The 24627-nt window shown below is 58.7% G+C and overlaps 1 protein-coding gene across 4 annotated transcripts; it reads right to left on the bottom strand.

Annotated features, from left to right (window-relative positions):
- Positions 1-354: 354 nt before the first annotated feature.
- SH2D3C (SH2 domain containing 3C) lies at positions 355-24300 on the bottom strand. 4 transcript variants are annotated; one of them, XM_071453906.1, is made up of 12 exons: positions 24246-24300; positions 21658-22303; positions 17175-17214; positions 6821-6949; positions 6096-6541; positions 4310-4434; positions 3469-4046; positions 3113-3228; positions 2767-2938; positions 1954-2065; positions 1156-1362; positions 355-1036 (listed from the first exon to the last, which is right to left on the bottom strand). In XM_071453906.1, exons 1-12 carry the CDS (start codon positions 24283-24285, stop codon positions 861-863), a joined length of 2787 nt encoding a protein of 928 aa, XP_071310007.1. In that variant the 5' UTR covers positions 24286-24300; the 3' UTR covers positions 355-860. The 4 variants fall into 4 exon arrangements, with proteins under 4 accessions (XP_071310007.1, XP_071310008.1, XP_071310009.1 ...); XM_071453907.1 differs by having other exon boundaries at positions 1156-1359; XM_071453908.1 differs by lacking the exons at positions 21658-22303; positions 24246-24300 and adding an exon at positions 20536-20594.
- Positions 24301-24627: the final 327 nt, after the last annotated feature.

Here is a 24627-nt window from a genome sequence, read left to right as displayed (position 1 = left end):
GGACCAGGCTCTGCTCAGTGGTGCTGCAGACAAGAGGCAATGAGTAGAAGCCAATGCCCAGGAAGTTCCACCTGAACCACAAGTAAAAACTTCTTTACTGTGCAGTGACCATGCACCAGAACAGATTGTCCAGAGAGGTTGTGGAGTCCACAGGGAGGTGGGACCACATGACCCACTGTGGTCCCTTCCCATCTGAACCATTCTGTGACACCACACAGCCCTCCTCAGAAGGACTGTCACTGGGCCACCATGGGGTCTGGGGCCAGGTTCAGCATGGTGATTCCCCCCATCAGCCCTTCCCATGCCCTGCTCCCCCAGGGGGGCTCCTTTAAAGGACACCCACAGGACAGGGGGTCCCCTCGAGGAACAGGATAAAAGTTTATTGTATGTAAGAACCAAACCCATGAGATATGTACATGTATTTACATGACAAAATGAATAAGCCCTAATTATTTACAACAGGGACTGTCCTTCACAAGTCTGTACATCAAGAAATCATTATGAAAATATATTTACACACAGGATCCAGCAGCTGTGGGCAAGATGGAGATGGAAAAAAACAAAACCAAAGGGTGAGGTGAGGGGCACCATGTAGACCTCAGCAGGGCTGGGTGTGGAAGCCAGTGCTGGCTGGCCCAGACACTGTCCCCACTCTTCAGAGTAGCAGTGTGGACCCCTGGCTTGTGTCCTGAAGAGGTGGGTGGTAGATTTGAGATGGCTGCTTTTCTTCCTCTTTGTCTCAAAACTGCCGACCCACGCCTGTGCCTTTCTGGGCCATCTCTCCTCCTCCTGATGCTGGGCCTGGTCCATTCCCTTGCCCCAGAGCCACTGGTGGGATGCAGGCTGGGAGCTGGGGGGGTTCACAGCTCGCTGAAGCGCACTGCTGGCTCCAGCTTGTGGGACAGGGCAGTGAGCACCTTGTCAAACTTCTCGTAGCGCTCAGCCTGGCTGCTCTCAGCCCCACGGCTGCCCCAGAGCAGCCGCAGCTGGAACTCGGTGCTGAACACTTCCAGCAGCTCCGCTTTGCCCTGGAAACCTGCAAGAGGGAGGGAGAGTCAGTTCCCTGGGATGGCACCCCCTGGCACCTGTGGGATGCCCCACCCTGGTGCTGGGATGTGGCAGAGGGAAAGGAGCTCTGCTGTCCCTGCTGCTTACCCTGCAGCTTCACCTCGGCGTTGGTGTGGTAGAGCCCACCATGGTGGGCCACCATCCGTGCTGCCTCCAGGTGGGCCATGACCACCTCCACGCCGCTGTCAGTGGCCTCCCAGGGCTCGGGGCGTTCCGTGAGAGCCTCATCCCGCTCCAGGAGAGTCACAAGGGGTATGATGTGGGGAAAGGTGGTGTTGGTCAGGGGTGGTCCTTCTGGGGAGAGAGGCACTCTTAGGACCCCGCATGGCCCCGTGACCCTGCGTCCCCCTCCCCATCTCCCTGTGGAGAGCTCGTGTGACACCAGGCTGCCACCATGCTCCCAGGAGAGGCTTCAAGGCTCAGCTGGACACAGCAGCTGCTGTGTTTGTGCCTGGGGCCATTGCTTGTCCAACACCAGCTCCCCCCAGCCAGGGTTTCTGGGAAGGGAAAGCCGATGGCCATGCTCAGGCTGCATTTCCCGGGGCTGCAATGAGGAGCAGGTTTGCAGACACAGGGCACCAGGCATTAGAGACACATGGCTTTTCATCTTTCCAACTGGCTGCCCTGTCCCTTGGTTTGGCACTCACTGCCATGTGAGCACAACGTTTGGCTCAGCTGCTGGTTTTATTTAGTTATGAAATGCTTCCTTGGGAAGAAAGGGGCAAACAAGGCCAGACGGGCTCTGCTGAGTGCTGGAGTGGCTCAGCAGCCAGAGGGTGTCTGGCACTAGCTGGGGCAGGGTCAGAGCTCTCAAACAATGATGCTGAGCCCAGACAAAAGGGGGAAGGAGAAAACAAGTGAGACAAGGGGAGTTGCTCCTGTTACCTTTCCCTTCATTCAGGCTCTTCAGGAATGGCTTAAGCTTCTTCTCATAGAGGATTGCACCCTCGGTGTGCCGCTGCCTCAGCACCATCCAGGTCTGCTCCAGCCGGGCAATCTGAAAGGAGATGGGGCAGGTAGAAGGTGCTGGGCAGCACAGCTTCCAGGCACCAGGGAGAACAGCCTGACCCTGGATCCACAGTCCCCAGCCTTGCACACAACAGTGCCAAACCAGCCTCCTCCACCAGTGCTCATGGCCAGACACGGCACAGCTCTGGCACTGAGGCTGGGCTTAGGATTTCTTCCCCTGCCCGTGCCCCAGGACAGCAACCTCCCTGCGTTGCAGCGGCCTTGAAGATGAGATGCAGGGAGGGGGCAGCCATTCCACCTCCTTTGTGCAGGCAGGAAGCAAGACTTCCCAGCTGGGCTCGATTTAAAATTGAATTTTAATCTCCTTTCATCTTCCAAAGGGAGCAGTGTGGCCCGGAGACGCTGCTGCCACAGCCTTGAGACTGATTTGTATTGTACCGGAGGGCAGATTCATTTCCTCCCAGGAACACAGCCCAGCACAAAACAAAGAGCCCAACCACCGAAAAACAATTGGATCCTGGCGGGACAAGGCTGTCTGCTCCGTGGAGGGATGGCTCTTCCCCTTCCCTGCCTGCATCCCAGCGGATGTGGCCCCATGCCTCCCACCCGGGGCATTCTCCCCTTTCACCCATCCCAGTGACTCTTGGAGCCTGCAGGACACAGGGAGAGGGATTCATTTTGAGTAAGGGCTGAGCCCAGGACATGAGCACTAAAGGAGTGTCCCCATACCTGTGTCATTTCCAGGGCGCTCATTACAGCTGCAAAGCTGAACATGTTCCCCATGGTGCTCTTCAGCTCGGCAGCCAGCTGGATGGTTTTGTGGAGCAGGGCTGCCCGCTCCTCCGTGCTGCCTGTGCAGCCCAGGATGTCCACAGCAATCATGATGGACATGGTGTGAAACCTGCCAGGGGGCAAGACACGGAGCGGGGTCAGCACGGGGAGGGGGGATGCCCTGGGGGCTTAGACAGGGCTGCTCCTCTCCCCTGGCCTGTGCCAGGCTGGGAGCACCCAGGGGAGCTGGAGCAGGCTGTGCAGGGCAGCCCAGAGGGCTCACTCTGGCCGTGCCGTGCCGTACCGTTCCAGCAGGTCCAGGCGGAGCTGGTGGCCGTGGGGGAGGGTGAGCAGCTCCATGCCAGAGCTCACCCCCATGAGCCGCTGCATCTCCACTGTCACACCCAATATCCGGGCCACCTGGCAAGGAAAGTGAAAGCTGATTAGAGCTTTGCTAATTGAGGAGAGGCTGAATTGTCCTCGGCAGCCTCTTGCCCCAGCCCAGCCTCTGCCTGCCCTGGCTGATCCACCAGGCAGAGCCCAGCAGGGGTGCTCCAATGCTCAGGGGTTGTCTGATGCTCAGGGATGCACTGATCCCTGCCAGCCCAGATCGATCAGAGGGCAGCAGCACCCATCCCTCCCTCCAGGCCCTGGCCATACCAGGCAGTCCACTTTGGTGATGTGTTTGGCCAGTGTCTTCACGTCCACCTCTGCCAGCAGCTCTTTGACCTTCTTTAGCACAGTCATCTCCAGAGGTTTGTTATCTAGGGGGATGAGCAGGGACTGGAAGGCAGCAGGATTGAAGGAGGAGGTTGTTTCCATGGTGGGGGGCACAAAGCCCTTGAAGTCCAGCTCTGCTTTCAGCCTCTGCCCTGCCTCTGCTTCCCCAGAGCTGTTCTCCACAGTCCCTCTCTGTCCTTCCTCCACCTTTAGCCTCTCGACGTAGCTCTTTGCTGGTGGCTGCCTGGTGTCGTGGGCTGGCCTGTCCCTGCTGATGGGAGAGCTGGGGTGCAGCTGGCAGTAGTGCCCCGTGTCCGGGTCGCTGTAGCTGCTCACCGAGGGAGAGGGGGAGGCACGGGCGTACCCGTGGCAGGGAGTGGAATGGGAGCTGTGGGCAGGGTCTGCAAGAGGTTTGCTGCTGTTCCCATGGCACAGCTGGGGCTCGCTGGACCTTCTTATGACCGGAGAGGCTGGGGTGATTCCAGATGCTTGGCAGGCATGTGGCTTTAGCCGTGTGACTGTAGGGAGCAGAGGGGACACTGATCAAAGCCTGAAGATGCATACATGCATAGGGACCACAGATGCAGCAGCCCAGGGACACGAGGTTCAGGGAAAACCCCTCTGTCCAAACAGAACCACCTTGATCCCAGGACAGCTGCATAACGATGCAGCTCAGGACTGGCTGAGGTCCTGTCCCTAAGGTCCCCCTATCACAGTAGTGCCAAGTCCAAGCTAATCCATAGTCCCACTGTCCCCAGAGAGATGGAGGGGCAATGCCTACCTGTGCTGTAGGCAGGTGATGCTGGGTTCTCAGAGATGGGGGACATGGGGGAGTGCAGGTCTTGGATCTGGTCCACGCTGACAGCACAGTTGCGGATGATGTCTCTGTGGTGGGGCAGGGACACGCTGGGGAGGGGACAGAGGGCACAGGTTAGTCCCTTAAAGCAGGGCCCAGGCAAGCACAGAGGGCTGGGATGAGGGTTTGCTGCCCCTACACTTCCCTTGGATCATCACCTCCTTCCACAACTACCCATAACAAGCTCAGCTGGAGCAGTGAGCAGGTAGTCCCTGCAGCAGCTGGGAGCAGAAGGGGACCCTACCCACTGACCCCCATAAACCAGAGACAGACCTGCCTGCAGGGACCCTGGTCCTACAGAGGAGAGCAGAGCAATGCAACCATATGCCATGCCAAGCCAAGCTGCTTGGGATGGGATGAGTTTGGTCCACTCCAGGGTGCTGTGGGGAAGTGGATCTAGCAAAGAAGTCATGGACAGTTGTTTTCTAGGGTTGTGCTGCAAAGTGGTATCTAACACTGCGTTACTCTATTTCTGCCTGGGAGCTGTGTTGGGCTAGTTAGGTGTTGCTCTGACCCAAAGCTTAGTAGAGCTGGAAAGTGCCTGGAAACGGGACTTGGGAAGTTACATAACAAGCAACGAGGTCCTGGGTTGGTGGGGCAGCAAATGGTGGCCTGATGCAAACACTGTGTGTCAATGGTGCTGCAAAACATGCTGAGTGCAGGGAGGGTTGCAAGGAGTTATGGCAGGTAATTCACTGCCCTCCCTGCTGTGGGTGAGGGCTAGGCTGCTATGATGTGTTTGGTCTTGAGCACTGTGCCTCAGCAGTGGGAGGAGAATGGGACAGCAGTGGTGGTGATAAGGGATTTGGGGAAAATGTGAGTGATGAGGAAAGACTGATGGATCTGGGTTCTTCTGGAAGTCTGAGTGTTTTCCTTTTCCCAGCCATAACAATTGGTTCCCTGTTTTCTGCTGGTGCATTCTCACCCTGCCCCTGGGCTCAGAAGGTCAGGGTGGTGAGAAAGCAGCTTGGCTTAACAACAGGCTGTGTCCTGCTGGAGGCAGGGGTAGATGGGTCTGCCCTTGGCTGCTGCATGTGAGGATATGTGTGTGGCCCTGCCTTCCCTGCAGGGCTCTGGGCAGCCTGGGACTGCCAAAAGTGAGCCATACAAAGGAAGTCTCCTCCTCCACCTCTGGAGAAGCCCAGCTGGCCAAGGTTAATGTGAACAGCTCAGCTTTGTGAAGGCTGTGATCCAGGGTCTGTGCAGACTCCATCAGCACAGACCCATCAGTCTCCTCCTGCCCATCAGGCTTTCAGCCCTGCTTGGTAACTCCCTGCAAATGCTGAATGGAAAGGGCTCTGAAACTAAAAGGGCCATTCAAATCCAAACAACAAATGCTGTCTTGGTGTCTGGGAGTGACTCTCCTCTCATGTTTGCCTGGGAAAGCTCAGCTCCATGGCTCTAACAAGCCCTGACATGCTGGTAATCCTGGACTGGGTGATTGTAAAACACTCTCTGGCTTCTGGCCTGAGATGCTAAAGTCATGTCTGCTCGCTGGGCGTCTGCTGTGGTAGCTCAGTATGGCTGGCAGCCAGCCTGGGAGAAAAACCCAGTTCCAGCTGAGTACTGGTTCTTCCCCCCATGCCTCTGCTGGTCATCCCTGATCCCCAACCTGTGCTCTGCACCCAGAGAGCAATGACTGAGCACACCCTCCCTCATTCCCGAGGCCGATCCTCTGCTCAGCTGAGCTGGGATGACCCCACACGCTCACCTGGTTGGGCAGCCCTCAGCCCTGGTGATCTTGTCTGCGGTCAGACCGTCTGTCATGGTGATGCTCCTCCTCTTGATGTGCCCTTTCTGGCTGGAGGGGCTGTGGGCTCCCCCGTGCTTGCCGTTGGCCAGCCCGTAGCTGGCTTCCAGGTAGCGCAGGGGGAAGGTGCGGTTGATGGGGCAGTAGATGATGGCCCCGCTCTGCTCCGAGATGGCCTTGCGGTTCCCCACGTAGAAGCGCACGAGGGCAGGCACGTGGTCAAAGCTCTCCTGCTCGAAGAGGTACTGGACATGGCTGTGGCCATCGCTGGACTTGACCGTCACCTTGTTGATCTTGAAGTGCAGCGCCTCGTTGCGCCAGCGGCACGTCAGCACGTAGTCACCCAGGCTGGTGAGCGAGTCACGGATCAGGAAGTCACCGTTCCTCTGCACAAGGCTCTCAGACACCTGTCAGGGGCACAGGGCACAGCTCAGCCACAGCCAGGCTGGATGGACCACAGGGCAGGAGGGGATGCTCTGCTGGGGTGTTATCTGGGGCGCTGGTTGTTCCCCTTGCCCCCAGCTCTGAGCCACAAGAGGGCATTTGGTGTGGCAAAATCAGGCAGCTCAGAGCTAATGAAGCCCTGGACCAGATGTTTCCCAGGAGGAAAGGCTGGTGGTTCTGTCTGGCCTTCCACAACATGCCAAGTGAAGGGTGCCTGGAGCCATCCCCCTTCCCCATCTCACCTCCCGGGGGATGCGGCCGTGGTACCAAGCATGGCTGCGCAGGTCGGTGCTGCTCAGCTTCAGCTCCTCTTCCAGCTCCTTGTGAAGCTTTTCTGGGGATGAGTCAAGGATGTATTTCTCCTTGGAGAACTGTACAGGAGAAGAGAGAGTGTCAGGCAGTGCAGCAGTGCAGGCACTGGGGAGGGAAGGGCTGGCAGGATCCCCATGGGGGGAGTGTGGCACCTGCCAGGAGCACGACTGTCCCCAAAGGCCAGGTAACTCAGCTGTGTGTGAGGATTACTGCTTGTGGCAAAGGATGTGGTAATGTGCCTGTTGATGGCCAGGTCCTGTCACCAGGAGCACTTGGAGGGGCTCCTGGTGGCACATCCCTATCGTGCCTGGCCACCCTGTGTCTGGTGTGCTGCCCGTGGTTGGGCAGGAGAAAACCCCTTAAACATCTCTGGGGCTGAACTGCCATGAGAAGCACTCTTTCAGGAGGAAACCTGCATTATTGCTCCTCCTTTAAATTTCTACCACAATTTTTCTTTTAAAGGGTTAACTCACTGTGTTTAGCCTGATGGCAGCATAAATAGTAATGACAAATGTAAAGGGAACCTTCTGCATTGAAATTAGCTTTTAGAAATTAGCTTTCACCAGCACTGGTGCACCTGAGCCTGGAGCATGCAATCTGCCCCCTCCTTTCCCCTGGAGAGATAAGGGATGATGGCTTCATGTGTCTGTTGGCTGGAGCCTGCCTGCCTCCCTCCTTGCCTGCTGCTGGGCCAGTATTCCCAGAGTGCAGCTGCTGGCATAGTGGAGCCAGGGGATGTTTGGGGACGTGAGCACAGCTTTGGGGTTCCTGTGTGCTTCACGAGGCCGGTTCTGTTTGACACAGTGGCTTTGAGGTGATCCTGCTGTGGCACCGACACAGCTGTGTGATGGACCAGGGCCTGGGAGCCAAGGCTCCTGGGTTCCCTCCATATCCCAGATGCGTGGTGTCCTGAGAGGGGGACACGTGTGCCACTGCCATGGACTAAAAACTTGGATGGGGCTGCTGGGGTGCCCTGTTCCTCTGCTCCCAGGAGTGAGGGTGGCTGGTGGCCTGGCTCCCCTCTGGTGGCAGTGCCAGTTGTAAGGAGGCAGTGAAGGCTGGCCCAGCTCCCAGTGCCTGTTGGGGCAGGATTCTGGTATTGTCTCCCAGGACAGGCATGGGCTTGAAGCCCTGCTGACACTGCTCTGGCCCTGCCAGAGGAGCAGGCTGGCACTCACAGCTGACCCTGTGTCATTCAGCAGAGCACAGGGGGCTGCAGCCTCATGCCAGCACCTCAGGGACTTGCCTTGGAGCTGACCTTTCTGCCCAGTGCCTCATGCTCTGTGCCTTGTATTGATTCCCTCTGCTCCTCTACTGGTTGTAAGCAAGGCAAAGTGTAGAGAACTGTGCTGCTCTCCTGCCTTCACCCACTGCTCTTGTGGCATTCTTGGGACCCCACAGAGTCCCTCAGCAGGACCCTGACCCCAGGCCTCTCCTTCCCCAGAGGAGATGCTCCATCCCTCCTGGTAGCTGCATTCATTCACCAAACCATGCAGAGACCCTGCCCTGGGGACCCTGCTCCAGCCTGGGGAGATGGAAGGAGGCAGTGGCAAAGGGCCTGTGCCCTGGACTGTGCTCTCCAGGGCTTCCCCTCACCAGCCTGGACCTGCCTTTATTCCTCCCGTCCCAACTCCTGTCAAGTCAAAGGTGGTGGGAGAGTGGAAGCAGCCTATGAAAACAGTGTGGATTGAACTCTGACTTGCTCCTCCAGCCATGCTTATTCTCCCTATGAGAGGGTCCTGTTGAGTGGAGCTGCAGGGATTTTTGCATTGTCCGCCCTGGCCAAGGGCTGCAGGGAGCTCAGCACTTGCTGCTGCTCTGGGCCCTCCTGCAGACAAAGCCACCCGGTGCTGCTGAGCCCGATTAAAAATAAATGGTGGCTGGCGGATGCTGCAGGGGTCCAGCTGCCTCCTGGGGGGCCCAGGCCGAGCAGATGCTGTTTCCATGGTGACAAATCCATTGCCACGGAGCAGACCTGGCTTGGCCCAGGGGTGCTGGGGGACCCTCGCCTGCAGCACCCTCTCTGTGACACGGCCCCCCCCCAAACTCTGGGGCATCAAGGGAGCCCCCAGGAACCTCTGCTGTTTGTGCAGGTGAAAGCCATCAGAGCTGAGCTGGGAGCAGTGTGGATTACAGCTCTCCCCCCACCACCCCTGGAGCAGGGATTAGTGCCTGTTCTGCTCAGCATTGTACATCTGGGTTTTCCTCCAAATCCTCCCCATGCAAATGTGCAGGGTAACAAAAACACAAGCCCAGCTGAGCAGTGCCCGGTGTCTCCAAGCCCAGATTTGGGCAGAAGCTGGCTGGCATCCATGCCAGGAGCCATGAGCTAAGCTAGCAGGAGAGAACAGGAGGTTTGGGAGAGGCAAGGAAGGTTTTGCATCTTGCAGATGGGGGAGGGAGCCTAGTTGTGAGCAGAGGGTGTCAGGAGCCACCTTCTCCAGACATGTGGAGGGCACTGTCCCTTCAGCTCCTTGTCTGAGTAGCTGATTTGCATGGCCACCAAGAAGCCACTGCTTGGAGTGACTGTCAGGCTATAATGGCTGGGGAGACAGCATGAGACTGATCACAGGGAGCCCTTTTCCTTGGTGTGATGTAACTGAGACAGGTCCTTATTGTGAGTCTCTCATGCTAATCCAACATGCTGCCAAAATCACCTGTCTGCTCCCTTTCTGTGTGGGAGCTGGGCTCCCCATGAGCCCTGTGCTGTGCAGGGCCATGCTCCCTCCCGAGCCCTCCAGCAGCGCTCGAGCTTCCCCCATTCCGTGGGGAACGTGTCCCCAAGGAGCCGGGCTCACAGCTGCCAGCTGGACAGGTGCCGAGGCGCTGGCACGGCCTGGCATGCACAGCCTGGCATGGCATGGCATGGCACGGCCTGGCATGGCACGGCACAGCAGGGTGTGAGCGGATGCCTGAGAGCCGCTGAAATGCCACGCTTGGCGCTCCCGGCCGTGCCAAGGGAATGTCTCACCATGCACGGCCCCATGTGAGGTCCTGCACACTGAGGGTTGGGTGTGGGGAAAAGCCTGGACTCTCATTACCATCCCATCTTCATGCTGGGCTCTAGCATGAAGAACCCCATGGCATCTTCCAGCCAAGCAAGAGAAAATGGGGATGAGAGCAGTTCTCCAAACCAGCCACACCAGATAAACCAGCTCAAAATGTGCCAGAGATGATGCCAAGCTTTGCTTGAGGAATCCCAACCAGGAGCCAAGCTGGCTCGGCTGGAGAAAGGAGAGTGAGTGCCCCCATGGGCTGTTTCACAGTTCTGGGGCTGGGGAATCCTCTGGAGCAGCCATGCAATGGGGAAGCTGCCATGAGAAGGCAATTCCTGAGGCTCTCCATCCCTGCCTGCTTCCCTGACTCTCTGTGCTGCTTTCTTGATGGAGGACATGCTTCCAGCTGAGTGGCAAGGACTGCAACTGGTATTGGAAGGGCAGGAGCTGCAGGGATGGAGGGTGCTGATGCCTGTGGTGTGTATAAAACCAGCAGCTGTCACTCTGCCTGCTCTAAGGAGAGCTTCAAAGGCTGGCGTTTGGCTTTCTATCCTTGCAGAGGTAATCTTACGAAACTGGAGTGATTTCCATCCTGCTTTCCTGCTCTTCCCTCCCAACCTGGAGGAGTTGCAGATGAGGATGAAGTCAGCTTGGAGAGCAAGGTGTACTCACACCCCACCCTGCTGATAACATCTGACTAACCCCAAGGCACCAAGCACATCTGTTCTCCCTCCTGCTCATGCTGCCTACCCTGTGCTGGGATCCTGGCTAGGGAAAACCCAGCTCCTTCTGGAGTTCTCCACCCCTGCTCTGGCTGCTGGAGCAGCTCTGGGGCCTGGGAAGCAGAACTGTGAGGAAATGGAGTAACAAGCCATTGGTGTCTGGGGAAAGCCACAGACTTGCATGAGGGGTCTTCTCTGCTTCCTCCACACCTTGCAATGGGCAGCTTCAGTGATGTGTTTTGGAGCAAATATCCTTGCATCATCATGGCAAACCCAAGAACCATTCTGCCTGTCTGATGCAGGACTGCTGCAATTACCAGTCCAGGCACCACCCAAAAATGATTACTCCACCCTGTGTGACCATGAGAAAATCCCACCACAAACAATGCCCAGGTTGTTATGGGCTGGCTCTCAGTTTGCATGTCCTGCTGTGAGCCAGTCTGTCCTGCTGATCTTGATATCCATATGGAAAAGAAAACCCTTGTTCCTCTGTTCTCTCTTGCAATGAGTCTAGGAACCTAAATGGCCTCTGAGAAGGCATCAGCCTATCTGCCCACCCCATAGGTGACTGAAGGCATCTCTTGGTTATGTCACATCTCCATTAGTCCCCACTGAAGGCAGATCTTGGCTCAAGATCTTTGTTCTGGAGTTCAAAGCCCTTCCTAGGATTAGTCCTGGCTACCCTCATGGTCTCCTCTCCCCTTGCCTGTGCTCCTTTGTGGCAGCTCTGGAGCAATTCTATCTCGCTGGCAGGGGTGGGGTGCAGCTGGGGTTGATGGCCAGGAACATCTGGGTGCTCTAAGGTGGGACAAGCACCCCAGCTTGTGTGGCAGGGTGGTGGAGTATGCTGCGACTGCTACCCCGGGGGAGCAGGTCTCCAATGCAGTGATGGTGTGTGTGTGTATACACACATTTCCATCCATCTATATTTTACTTATCTCACTCCAAGACGGCGGCAGCGGCTGCTGCTGCATCCCTTTTCGGAGCTGCTATTGGCCAGAAATGATGTCAGTGCTTCCCAGGCTGGGTGCACCGCCATTGGCGGTGAGCAGGGATGCGGCTGTCAGCTGGAAGTGCTCCAGTCATTCATGGGGACTTCAGTGTGTGTTTGCTGGGCACGCTTGGACACAAATAGATGGTGAAAGATCTGGCAGAGCCAGGTGAGCACTTAGGGCTTCACTTTTAACTCTTTCCAGGGTTGGGATGGAGTGCCCTTCATCCCTTCTCACATCCCCGCACAAGAGCCAGATGCTCACCTGTCCTCCCCTTGTTCTGGCAGCAGCTGGCTGAAAGCACCCGCTCACCCCCTGCAATGTGCAGCCCAAGGGCATGTCCCCATGTTGCTCAGTGGCCTTTGGACAAGTGGAAAAAGCTCTGCTGCTTTTCCCTCTTCACCCCCACCAGCAATCAAAATCCCTGGCTTTGCGCTGAGATCAGCCGCAATCATGACAAGACTTGAAATGCTGCTCCTGGGCTCCGTCTTACCCAGAATAATCTCTAAAGCTCAGCACCCACCTCGCTCAGCGGGAGTACTGAATAACGCTGCCAGCTCTCTTGGCTGCCGGCTCCCTTCTAACTTGCAGTATACTACAGCTCGTGCTTCAGACCAGAGCCTGCTTGGCTCCTGCAGTCCTAAACACCTTTGCTCTCAAACTCAGTAAATGAGGGATCCAATTCCCACCACCGTGTCCCCCTTGTGCAAATGCCAGAGTCCAAAAATAGGACACCTAGACTTGTGCCCAGACAGTGGCAGTGCTGGAACCACCACAGGACAGGTGACAGATGGATCCCAGCCTTCTCCCACCAGTCAGACCTGTGCAGTGCAGCACAGAGATGGAGACCCGGGCCAAAAAGCTGAGTGTTCATCTGGGCTCGATCTCCCTCCTGTGCTCAGTGATGCTCTGGGCACATGCCACCTTTTGGGGGATGCTAAATGCTCCCCCTCATGAGGTCTGCTGCAGGTGAGGGCTGCCTGCAGAGACTTTTCTGCCTGTCAAAGCGCTGGTCTGGCTCTGCTGGCTTTGGCTGCTCGGTCCTGGCTGCAGGGGGACCGAGCTCTGCCCCCCGACCCGGCGCTCGGCTCAGCCCGCGCTCGCTGCCCGCAGCAGCTTCGTGTGAGCGGGGGCACCGCAGGGCTCCCCGGGGAGGCTCCCCCGCGGGTCCAGCAGCTCCCGGCGGGTGCGTGGCCGGGGGTCCCCCGCACGCTTCCCCTCCCAGTGCCCCCGCCGCCTTCCCCACTCGTGCGGCTGCCCGGCGGCACCGCGGGGGCTCCGCGCCGAGCAGGGCAGCAGCCGGTGCGCTCCCCCCGGTGCGCTCCCTCCGCCGCCCCCGCTCACCTGCACCTGCATGAAGGAGCCGCGGTAGAAGCAGCAGGCGGCCGCGGACAGGGCGCTCCACAGGCTGCACCGCTCCGTCATGGCGCGGCGCGCCCGGCGGGGGCTGCCCCGGCCCGGGCTGCACCGCCGCTGCCTCCGCCACCGCCGCCGGGCTTCAATTTCAGCCGCTTCCCCGATTACCTCATCCCTTGTCGGCTGCGAGGGGCGGGCGCGGGGAGGCGGCTCCGCCCCGGCCCGCCCCTGGGGGCCGCCCCGGCTCCGGGGAACCGAGGAAGCGGCACCTCGGGGGGAAGCGGGACCCCGGCTGTCTGCGCCCCGCGGGGGAACCGGGAACCGGCTCCTCCGAGGGGAACCCACGCTGCCATGGCACACAGGGAGCCGCCAGCCCTGAGGGGATCGGGCACCCCCGCTGCCGGTGCTCTGAGGGGAACGGGAACAGGCTCCTCCGAGAGGAACCGGCACTCCCATGGCGCAAAGGGAACAGGCATCCCTGAGGGGACCAGGCACCCCTGAAGGGAACCGGCACTCCCATGTCGCAAAGGGAACAGGCATCCCTAAGGGGATCAGGCACTCCGGCTGCCCGTGCCTTGAAGGGAACCGGCACCTCTGAGGGCATCGGGCATCCCCGAAGGGAGCCGGCACCCCGGTTACCGTGTCCTCAGTGGGGCTGGTTCCTCTGAGGTGACTCAGCTCCTCAGAGGGGAACAGACACCCCTGAGGGGAACCAGCACCCCTGGCTGCCGCTGCTCTGAGAGAAAGTGGCTCCTCTGAGGGGATCAGACACTCTAAGGGGACCCAGCCCCCCTTTTCTCCCCATCCCAAATCTGCCTGCTCTCCCCAGTGATGCCTGTGGGTCAGGGGCAGCCTTGTCCCCTATTGCCCGTCCTGTCTTCCTTCACTCCCACATGGTGATACCTTTCTGGGAGATACACCGGTGCCCACCTCGCATGGCGGGGAGCCAGCTGCCTGTTTCCTGTGTAGGCTGTCTCTGACTTGTGTTTAATTAAGGCTCTGCTTCAGTTTAATTAAGGCCACAGTATCACGTATGGGATGTGCAAGGCAGCACTGATGACTCAAAGCACTGCTCCAGCCTTGACTCTTGAATAAATCCCCCAAACCCTGCCTGAACCCACTGCAGGGAGCTGTGCTGGAGACAGGCAGGGTCTCCCTCAGCCCTGGCAGTGGCAGGGACCTACACCTTGCTGCTCTCCCTCCACATCTGTCCTGCACTGCACGGCCTGGATTTGGCTATGCTTCAGTAACTGGGGGCTTCACCCTCCCATCTGCAAAGCGTGTCCCGGCCCAAGGAGGAGCCCCATGCCTCCCAGGCAACGCTGTGACCTCGGAGAGGTATTCCTGCTGCCACCGACCACAGAACCCTGCAGCCTTCCTGCTAATTAATTCAAACGAGCCCCTCACATCACCAGGCAAGGAGACAGCATCCGAGGCTGATGAGATACAGGTCCCTGCTTGAGCAAGCAGCCCTTCTGCACAGAACAAAGAGCGCAGAGGCGCTGGCCGGGCTCTCACTCTGCCCCTGGATTTGCAGGGGAGAGAGGAGACAGGAGAGCAGCATGGCTGAACAGCAGGACAGGGCTGAGGCATGGGAGGACTGGTGGCAGCACACAGCCTGGGGGCAGGGAACACGGGGCAGCAGGTCCCACGGGTCCCACGGGTGCCTGCAGCCCCACCAGCATGGGCAGGGACTCTCCTCCTCGCCTCCTGCCTGGGGACAGAGCAGATGGCACTGTGCAGGGACATGCTGCTCCAAAAAGATGCAATGGTGAATCATCCTCCTGCCAGGGCTTCTCCCCATGGTTTCCTACTGAGCCTTTCACCAACAAGTGAGCAGGAGCCTCATGGGGTGCTGCAGGGTGAAGTCCTCCAGCTGTGACTGTGCTGCCCCTCCTCACAGGGAAGCTGAAAATCCCTGACTGAGCTCTCACAGGACATGTGACAGCTCTCCAGAAGGGTAACATCTTTCTGCAGCTCCTTCACCTGCACAAAGGGCAAAGCTGGGGTGGCTGGGATGTTGAAATAGAGAGCTGGGTGTGCAGATCCCCAGGCAGCTTGGAAATAACAGCCCTTAGGCTATTATTAAAGCACATTAATTACCAAGTGCTTATTGATCCTGGCTTTCCAACCCTCTCTAGCTCTTGGTTGCACATCCAATCAGGCCAGGCTTGGTGATAGGAGCACCAGCCCTGGCCATTTTGCAGCTGAAGCTCAAGGGCTGATGTTTGGCAGATCCTTGGGTGCACACCTGGACACAGACCTGCCTGTCAGCCTTTGCTCATGAGGGCTTTGCAACACATCCTCTCCCTCTTCCTGACTCTCTCCTTCACCAGCTCTTTTCCTCCTGTCTTTCCTTTGCTCACCCCTCACCAGTGTTTTCCCCTCTGCTTGTCTCCCTCCCAGCTACACCGACCAGTGGCAGATCCCAGCCCCATCCTCCCTTGCTCCAAAGGCAGGCACAGCAGCCTCTTTCCCACCCTAAATCCTGCAGGATCTGGAGCTGAACACTGCTGGGTGCTGAGCACCCTGCAGCTGCACGGGCTGCCAGCCAGGCACAGCGCTGCAATCAGCTGGAGTGTCCCTGTCATCCTGGTCACTCACACTGGATAATTACTGATTTGACTAAAATAGCTGCTGTCACTGCAGCCATCAGTTGCTTTTCTGACCAAAGGGAAGTGGTGTATAAATCACAACCTGTGGGCTGTTTCTGGACACCACGGGGATGGATGAGAAATAAAGGCCAGATAGCTCAGGTCTGGGATCTGACTGGGATGGTAAGGAATTCTCCTGGCTCACCAAAAAGTATTTGATCCCAAAAGCAGAGCCATATCCATTGCTCCCCACCTGTATTGTTTCAGTCTATTTAAATCATGAGCCGTAAACGTGTCCATCTCTGGGTGCACACACTGACAGTGCCACAGAAAACACCCCCAATTTTTCTGTTCCTCCCCTCACCCCTTCCTTGCCCTCACAGGATTTGCCTGTGTGAGCAGGAGTTTCTCTGCATATCCTGAGGTCCCCATACCAGGGCCCTGCCCTGCAGAGGCCAGTGTATTGGCTTTGCAGGGGAAAATGAACTAAATGAACTACATCACAGCCAGACCCAATACGCCCAGTCAGAGCTTTGTTGTCCTGGCACATGTCCCATTCCAGCCCTGAGCTCCCATTCTGCCAGTCCCACATGGCTTAAGGGCACAGAGAGGAGAGCATCCCACCCACAGGGTCACTCTGCTACACAACAAAAACCTCATCTGACCCCACTGCCCAGAGGCTGCCAGTGCCAGACTCGACATGTGGGGTCCTCATTAGCCACAGGGATGGATGTGCAGGGAGGTGACCCCTGTTGGAAGCAGCAGATGAGCTCAGGGTCCAGCCAGCTCTCTCCCAAGCTTGCCAGTTGGTGCTGCCACAGGGGGTTCCCACATGTCCATGTCTGGCTACAGCCACCACCAGGAGCCCCAAGTCCAAAAAATGAAGGTGCAGGGCTCTGTGCTAATTAGACCACCCAAGGTGGGCACCACAAGTCACTTCTCAAGAACCCCATTTGCCCAGTGGCAAACTAGATTAGATCCCCAACTGGACTCAGGAAGCTCCAACTCTCCTTAAACAAACACCCCAAAGGCCATGGCAGTGACCACCCTGTCACTTCAGTGGGTTTCAATGCTTTGTGCCCAAACTTCACAGCACCCCTGCCACCACTGCTCTGTGCCTGCCCAGTGCCCCATGGTGCCAGCAGCCTCCTGCAAAAGGGCCGCTCTCCTCCAGAGCCAGGCGCCTCACTAATGAATTTCTGGCCAGACATGAAGAGTCCTCAGGAATGTTAATAGTTTGCTGGAGGATAAGCAAAAGATTTGGAGAGATTTACACCAACTTTCATGTGACAGCCACGAAAGTGGCTCAAACCCTTCCGTTTCTTTACGTGGGGGCGGAGGGAGGAGGCTGCGTCTGTGGGCGTTCACAAGGATCTGGGAACATGAAATGCAAACAGCTCCTGTGGGAACAGCACTGGGGCGACCACGTAGGGTTTGTGTCTCCTCTGTCTTCCCTGGCCTTGCCAGAAATATCTTCCAGGGCCAAAGAGAGACCCCAGATGGGAGGAGGGGTGCAGAACTGAGCAGCTTGCTCGTGTAAGATCTGGGCAGTTCCAGGGCCACCATGCCCTCTCCAGCCCTGGCACTCAGCTGGGCCAGGATGTGATCACACTTTGTGTCTTACCTTCACGTATTCACTTCCAGACTCCAGGCCATCGTGGTGACTAAAAGGAAGAGGAACAAAAAAAATACATAAGTAAAGGGCAGTAAGTTGTGACATTCAGATTGAAGGCAGTGGTGGCACAGCTGGGGGAGCTGGGGTCTGTGCCCTTTGTCTTGCCACGGTGCCAAGAGCATGGCCATGGTTCTGGGAGAGGTTCCCAGGGCCCCAGCACTGTTCCTGCCTGCTCTGTGCCCACTCTCAGCACAGGGCTTATCCTCCCTAATGCGATCAGGGCAGAATGAAGCCTTTATAGAGAATCTCGCCCCAAATCGGCTTGGGACCGTGTGAGCTGAACCAGGGAGACCCAGCAGCCAGGCCGGGGTCCCTGCAGGTCACAGTGCTGGGGGATCCATGGCCAGCTGGGGGGTCCTGTGTCCTGTTCCCTGGCAGAGCTGCATTCCCAGTAGGCAGATGTTGGGACCACACCACCCAGACAAGCATTTTTGACTTTATGGCTTTGTGCAAGCCTACAGAATTCAAACTCCCACCAAAGCTAGGTCTGAACTGTGATGTCCTGACTGGGACTGCTTTTCATGCTCTTATAGGTCCAGATAAGTGTCCATATGGAAGAGTCCCAGGGGAACAACAGAGAGTTCAAAAGGAGAGAGGCTCTAACAGCCTGAGCTGGGATGTGATACCTTGGAGTCTCACCTTTCAGAATAAAATACAAAAATCCAGATGTCTTTAACCAGAATGCAGAACCTGTTGGCTCCCCAGTGCCAAGCTTCAGTATGGACATCCTGCTGTTTGCCAAGGTTGCTTGCCTGGGCACAAGGCAGCAGCAGGGGCCTGGGGATGGCAGGCTGCCACACCAGGACAGGCAGCTGCAACTAAGGAATAACCAAATCCAAGGTCATCATAGACCTGGGATGTCCCTTCCCTGCCAGGAAGGGACACAAACGTCAGACACATACGGGAAACTGCTGAGGGTCCTGCACACAACTTCTCCCTGAGACTCACACTGGTAGCAACCCTGGGGAGCCAAATTCCTCCTCTGTGGGCTCTATTCAGGTGGAAGGTGGTGCCTGGTGGCCTCCCCAAAGGGAAGCAGGGACAGCAGAGGCAACCACTGCCAGACATTTTTCCATGGACATCCCCCATGGCATTACAGTGGGTTGTGACAGAGTCTACATCAGCCCCTCGTAGTGTCCAACCATCCAGAAGCAATTCCCACTTCTGAAACCCTTGGAAGTCTTTAAAAAATGTGTGGATGGGCACCTTGTGCCTCAGTTTCCCCCTGAGCTGCCTCCAGGGAGGTTTTGGCTGGCAGGGCTGCCAGAGGGGTCTGCAGGGAGTGTCAGGCAGTGCCTGTGGGAGCAGCATTTCCAGCATTTCCACACACGGCATTTAAGGACACAGTTTAGTGGTGAATACAGCAGGGCTGGGTTGATTTTTGGACTCAATCTTAGGGCTATTTTCCAACCTTAGCAATTCTGTGATTCCCCAAGCCCACACTTCAGACCACATCCCCTGGTGTCCAGCTTGGGGGCGGGGGGGAAAGGGGGCTGGAAATCAAGCCTATACTTTTTTGGAGGTGAAGAAAATAGCAGAGCATTTGGGAGCGGGGATGGATGCAGAGTCCCCCGGGCAGCTGCGGGCTGCCTGCCCACCCCGGCGCTGCTCTCCAGCCTGTCTGCCCTTCACACGCTGCAGAGCTGCCTGGTGCTGCGAGAGCCGTGAGAAAAACCGGCAGGAGGACGGGGGGCCTCTGGGCAGGAAGTCGGGAGCATGGGAGCAGCTGGGAGACGCTGGAGAGCCCGGGCAGGAGAGGCCCCTGCGCCGGGGAAGGGCAGCAGCTGGGACCGCAGCCCCCCTGGTTCTGCACATTCCTGGAGGAAACGGCATTTTTGGGGGCAGACGAGAGCCTGGGAGAAATTCCAGGGCTGCCTTTGGAGTGCGGCGGCCGTGGCTGAGCTGCTGAGACCCAGAGCTGCAGCAATGGTATTGGGGAGTGGGGGGCTTGGGGGGGTGGCTGCTCCCTTTGGGCTCGGGAAGGCATCACCACAAGTCACAGATGTGCCAAGCTCCGGGCTGGCTGCTGGGAACAGTCCAGGAGGATCCTGTGAGTCCAGCCCTGGTTTGTAGCCTAGGCTCTGCTTTCCTTGGGACGCTGGTGCAGGCTGTACCCCAGGGGAACCAAATTTGGGCACTGTGCCTCAGTTTCCCCCTCTGTGGAGCTGCCTCCAGGGAGGTTTTGGCTGGCAGTGCAGGGAGTGTCAGGCAGTGCCTGCGGGAAGCAGCGTTTCCCCTGCCCTGTGCATGGCCATGCACGGGGAAACCGAGTCACGTCCGCCCTGGGAGCTGCCAGCGGCCACCTCCCGTTAGTCAGCGTGTCCCTGCCGGAGTCACAGCCACCGCCTCGCTCGGAGCAGCTCCACAGGCTGCCTGCCACTCCCTGTCCCACAGCAGCACAGTTCCCCCCTCACAGGCCTGATTCTGAGAAAGCCCTCTGCACAGGAGCATCCTCACCCACCCTCTTCTGGGGACTGTCCCCACCAGAAATACTCCGGGGGGGCAGGTGGAAATGTGCCCCAGGACCATATTTGTTTCCCCCCCCCCAGGGAACATGCTGCTGGCATGGCCTGGCAGGAACACACTGTCCCCAACCCCAGGGATGTGCCTGCACAGGAGGAAGGGCTGGGGCGCAGCTTTATCCCGGTCCCACTTCCTCCCAGCCAGCCGGGCCTGGCCTTGGGATGGCTCTGGCACACGGCTGCTCCCTGAGCCAGGGGCTGTGGCAGGGGCTCTGGGTTAGAGTGTGGAGCAGCAGAAATGACCCTGATGCCAAGACCTGCTCCGGTCACTCTCGTGCCTCAGTTTCCCTGGCAAGCAGCAAGGCTACACCCATCATTGGGGAAGCCCCACAGCATGCAAAAATGCATTTGGCCCCCAATTTTTTGGAACCCACTCCCCAGATTCAAGACACACACGTGACCCACCGATGTCCCACTGCTGCTTGGCTCCCAGCCACACTGGCTTGGGATCTAAGGAATTTCTGGGAGACACAGGGTCTGGGTGAGCCCTCTGCAGCCTCCTTGGGGACTCTCTGCCACTCTGTGCTCACCGAAGGATGCAGCACTGCCAGCAGCCCCCCAAACCCCCGAGCCCCTGCCCGCAGCCCCTGGTGTGGTTCCAGCAGCTCTTTCCCTGAGGAAAACACCACCACGGTCTGGGGGCCTCGGCACCCGAGCAGGGCTCAGCTCCGGCATCTGCCTCCAAGTTTCGTGCCCGCCCCAAGCAAAGCCCCTTCGCAGCCTCTCCCTCCCCATCCCCTCCGCTGTGCCGAGGTGCGAGGGGTGGCCGGGGGGCCAGGACCCCTTACCTGCCCTGTCCCAGGGTGGGGAACCTCCTGCCCAGCGCTGTCATCGGCCCTGGGGATGCAGCAAGCGCCGTGCTCGGGGATGGGGAGCGGCTCTCCCGCGCTCTCCCGCCTCGCACTGAGCGCCGCGACTTCGGGGCGCGCAAGGCGGTGGCGGACCCTCCTCCTTCCCGTCCCGGCCCTCCTCCGGCCCACCCTTCGGGCCAACAGGAATGTGTGGTCGGCACAGCCCGGCTCCCACCGCCGGATTTCTCCTCCTCACCCCGCTGCCGGGACCACCCGGAGCTCCGGAACGCTCAGTGTCAGGAAAAGGAGCCCCCGGCCCCGGGGCGGTGCAGGGGAAACAGGGACATCAGGGGCCACTTGAGTGCAGAGAGAGGAGAGTCGGGCCAGGGAAAGGGGGAGAAATGTTTTCGGGAGAAATTTGGAGTCGCCATTGCCCGTGTCCCCCCAGTCCCGCACACCCTGCTGGGCTGGAGTCGCATTTGGCCTCTTACACCCAGAGATGCCATGGAATAAAAACCCCTCTGGCTGATTCTGAGGTCAAAACCCTCCAAAAAATCCACCCGTCATCTCAGAGGACTGAACCTCCAAATTCCCCCGGAGGGGGAGATTGTGCCTGGAGTGGGGGATTTGCGCCCAGAGTGGGGGTTTACTGATGAAATGGGGACGGAGTGTCTGGTTTCAGGATTTGCCCCTGTGCCTTGGGAGAGGCAGCGCTGCTCGGCAGAGGGGGAGAGGATAGAGAGGGTGGAAAAGAGGAGAGTGAGAGGAGGAGGAGGCTGTAACAGTGCTGGTGTGAGCTCTCCGCAGCAGCACATCCCGGTGCTGGAACGCGGCCGCCGCAGGACAAAGAGATGCCGGGGCAGAGCGGGGCTGCGACATGTTTCCACCCCGTCCGGAAACAGGAGGGAGCAGAAATCCCACAGGAAACCTCGTTCCCATGGAGCCGCTGACCTGAGCACGCTCCAGCTGTGCTGTCCCACCGGCCAGGTGCATCCCGCTGGCACTGCGGGCACGGGGGGACATTGCAGTGACCCTGGTTTGTCCCAGACCCCTCCTCTTGCCTTGGAGGGGCAAAAGGGGCATCTTAGCAGAAGGCAGAGCAAACCCCAAGGCTTATACCTGTCTGGGGAGATCTTGTCAGGATGCTCTTGTCCCTTTTCCAGCAGATCCCCATCAGTGGTCTCTGCTCCAGTTGCTGTTTCAGGGCTTGTGGTTTGGCTGGGGTTTGGAGCCAGGCTGGAGCTCGGTGCCTCTGTCCCAGGGCAGGAGACATTTCCTGCAGGCTCCTGGTCTGTCCTGGCCATTGTTACCTCCCCAGGTTCAGCTTTTTCCTCCTCCTGCTCTGCTTCTCCAGCAGCCAAGGGTGAGTCTATGCCAGGGTCAGGGGTGCTGGACATCTCAGGGCACTTGAGGCTTGAGGGGACTAGGGCTGTCTGAGGGATTTTGTTGTTGGGAGTCCCTTTGTCCCAGCAGTTCTGGCTACTCTTGTCTTTGCCCAGGCTCTTCCCTGCCTTGCCCAGGTTGACCCTGGGCATGGTGCCCATGTGGGAGTACATGTTTGATGACTGGGCATAGGGGCCAGGGCTCTTGGGCACAGTGTTGAGGTCATCCTGGGTGCTGTCAAAGGGCTCTCCCAGGAAGCCGTGGGGAGGTGGGAGATGAGGTCTGAGACTGTCAGGAGAGCTGGGATCCGCAGAGGCGCGCCGGAAGGTGAAGGAGCGGGGGATGCTGCTCAGGCTCCCAAAGCCTTTGAACTTGAAAAGCTCTGGCAAGGAGAAAGGAATTATGAGTGTGGGGTTACTGCTGTGATGATGGGGAATCCCAGAGCTCCTGGTCCTGGGTTGGGGTGGGCATGGGGCTCTATACAGCCTTGTGTTACACCCACATCTGCAGGCCCAGCTCAGCATGACATCCCTCTGAGGTGTATATGATGCTGCTTGAGGCATCTCTGTTGGGTACCAGGTAACTCTGCCCTGGCCCCTGGGGGAGCAGAAGTCTCCTGTGCCTGGCAAATCTAGCAGCTGCATCTTCCCACCACAGCTGAGGGGTGGAGGAGGCAACCCCGGTGAGCAGGCAACTCTAGAAATGATTTCTGCCTGCCTACTTCCTCCAGGGGACTCTGGGCAGGGCTGTGCTCATCCCCACAGCCTCAGGGCAGCCCTGCAGGATGCAAGAATGGGACACCTGGCATCTCTCCAGGGAATGGGGGTCCTGCAGGCCCTGACCTGCCCACATGTGCATGTCTCACCGGCACGGTGCAGCAGGAACCAGCCACGGGTGCTGCTGCAGGCGGGAGATAACCTCCCCACTTCCTCACCCAGCCCCTCGCCTGCTCCAGCTGCCACCTGCAAGTACTGAGCACGAACATGTTCACCAGAGAAGTATTTATAACTCCGGAGGGCGGCTTTGCATTTCACACCTCAGCCCCAGCTCAGCCCTGAGCGTCCCTGGATGGTGCCGTGTCAGCGCCCGGGGTGAGCGAGCCTGTGGCTGCAGTGCTGCTGAGCAGCGCTTCCCTGCCGGCCGTGGGTGCCTCCGGGGGTTTTGCAATGTTGATGTTGCCCTGGGGCTCTGTGAAGCAGGGCGGATTTGCCTAGGCAGGAAGCGACACATTGCAGAGGTGCTGAGCAAGGACCCGGGTGTCCCTGGCTGCTCAGCCCTTGGATTCCCACATTGCAGAGGTGCTGAGCAAGGACCCGGGTGTCCCGAGCTGCTCAGCCCTTGGATTTCCACCTCCACTTGCCACCCATGGGCTCTGCAGGGCATCCCTGCAGCTGGACAGGGTGGAGCGGCTGCATCCCAAAAGCCCCTCTGTGAGGCAGAAACCTCATGGCCTGAGTGCAGTTAGAGGCAAAACTACTTTGTGCTAAACATCCCTTTGGAGTCCAAGCATCTTCTGCTACCTGCTGCTCCTGGGGCTGCTGCAAGGTGGGAAAGGCAGCACCGGGGATTTTGCCCATTTCCCCAGCACTCCACCACAAAGGAAAATCCCAGCTGGGATGGGGCCGTGTGTTTGGCCAGTGGAGGGGTCCCGGGGGAGGGGAGGAACTGGCCCCCCTCTGGCGCCAGCCCCGCGGCAGGAATGCAAGAGAGCACAGCCAGCGCTGGGAATGGGGTGAAGGCCACTGCAGCCTCCCCCCGGGGCTCTGGGGGAAAGCTGAGGTCTGTGAGAAAGTGCAGAGCTCGCTCCCGGTGGGTATCGAGCACTTCCTCCCTGAAGAGCCAGTGGGAATCCATTCCCAGGCTCCCTCCCCGGCTCCTCGGTGTCACCCTCATCCCTGTGCTGCAGGAGCACCCTGGGGTGAGGGTCCTAGCCACCCCTGGCCCCCAGCACCAGCTTGTACCTAAGCCATGCACCCTGAAGGGTGTGATTTAAGGAGTGAAGACCCCCAAATCCTGCTGTGCATCCCTCTGGTCACATCCCAGCATCCAGCACAGGGCTGGGATGCAGCAGAGTGGTCCCAGTCCCAGCACCCAGCCCTGTGAATGGAAACCTCCAAAGCCTCTCACCCCAATGAGTTTCCTAAGGGGAGCAGAGCCTGTCACAGCTCCAAACATCCCTGGATGGGATGACTCCATCTCTGCATGGGATGACCCAGGGAGTGTGTGAGAACACACTCAACACCAACTCTCACACATCCTCCTACCCACTAAGATGCCCAGGTGAGCACCCCATTGCCCACCCTCCCTGTCCCCTGGCCACTTACTGAATTTCTTGAAGCCCCGTCGTTTCTGGGCCTCGGCCATGGCCGCGCTGCTCAGAGGCCGCGGGGACCGAGAGGGACAAGTCTGTAACTGTGAAGCCCTTCCCTACCCGCTCCTCCCTTCCTGCCCCCCCTGCAGTCACTCATCGCTGGCTCGGCGTTTCCTCCCCAGTGCTCTCCTCTGCTCCCTGCCCTGTTCCTCCCCAGGGCTCTCCTCTGCTCCCACTGCTGTCCCTGCCCCGTTCCTCCCCAGTTCCTCTCCTCACCACTGTCCCTGCCCACCCTCACGCTGTCCCCACAGCTCCTGCACTCCCTGTGGCTGCTCGCACCTGCCTGGCTGCTCAAGAGTCACCTCCACACCCCGGTTTGGAGATGTCTGCAAGAT

The sequence above is a fragment of the Agelaius tricolor genome, unplaced genomic scaffold (genome assembly GCF_023055355.1).
Source record: "Agelaius tricolor isolate 1412-34295 unplaced genomic scaffold, bAgeTri1.0.p SCAF_38, whole genome shotgun sequence".
Lineage (NCBI taxonomy): Eukaryota > Metazoa > Chordata > Aves > Passeriformes > Icteridae > Agelaius > Agelaius tricolor.
Note: the sequence above shows the minus strand (reverse complement) of the source record. Positions and strands in the feature narration are given on the sequence as shown.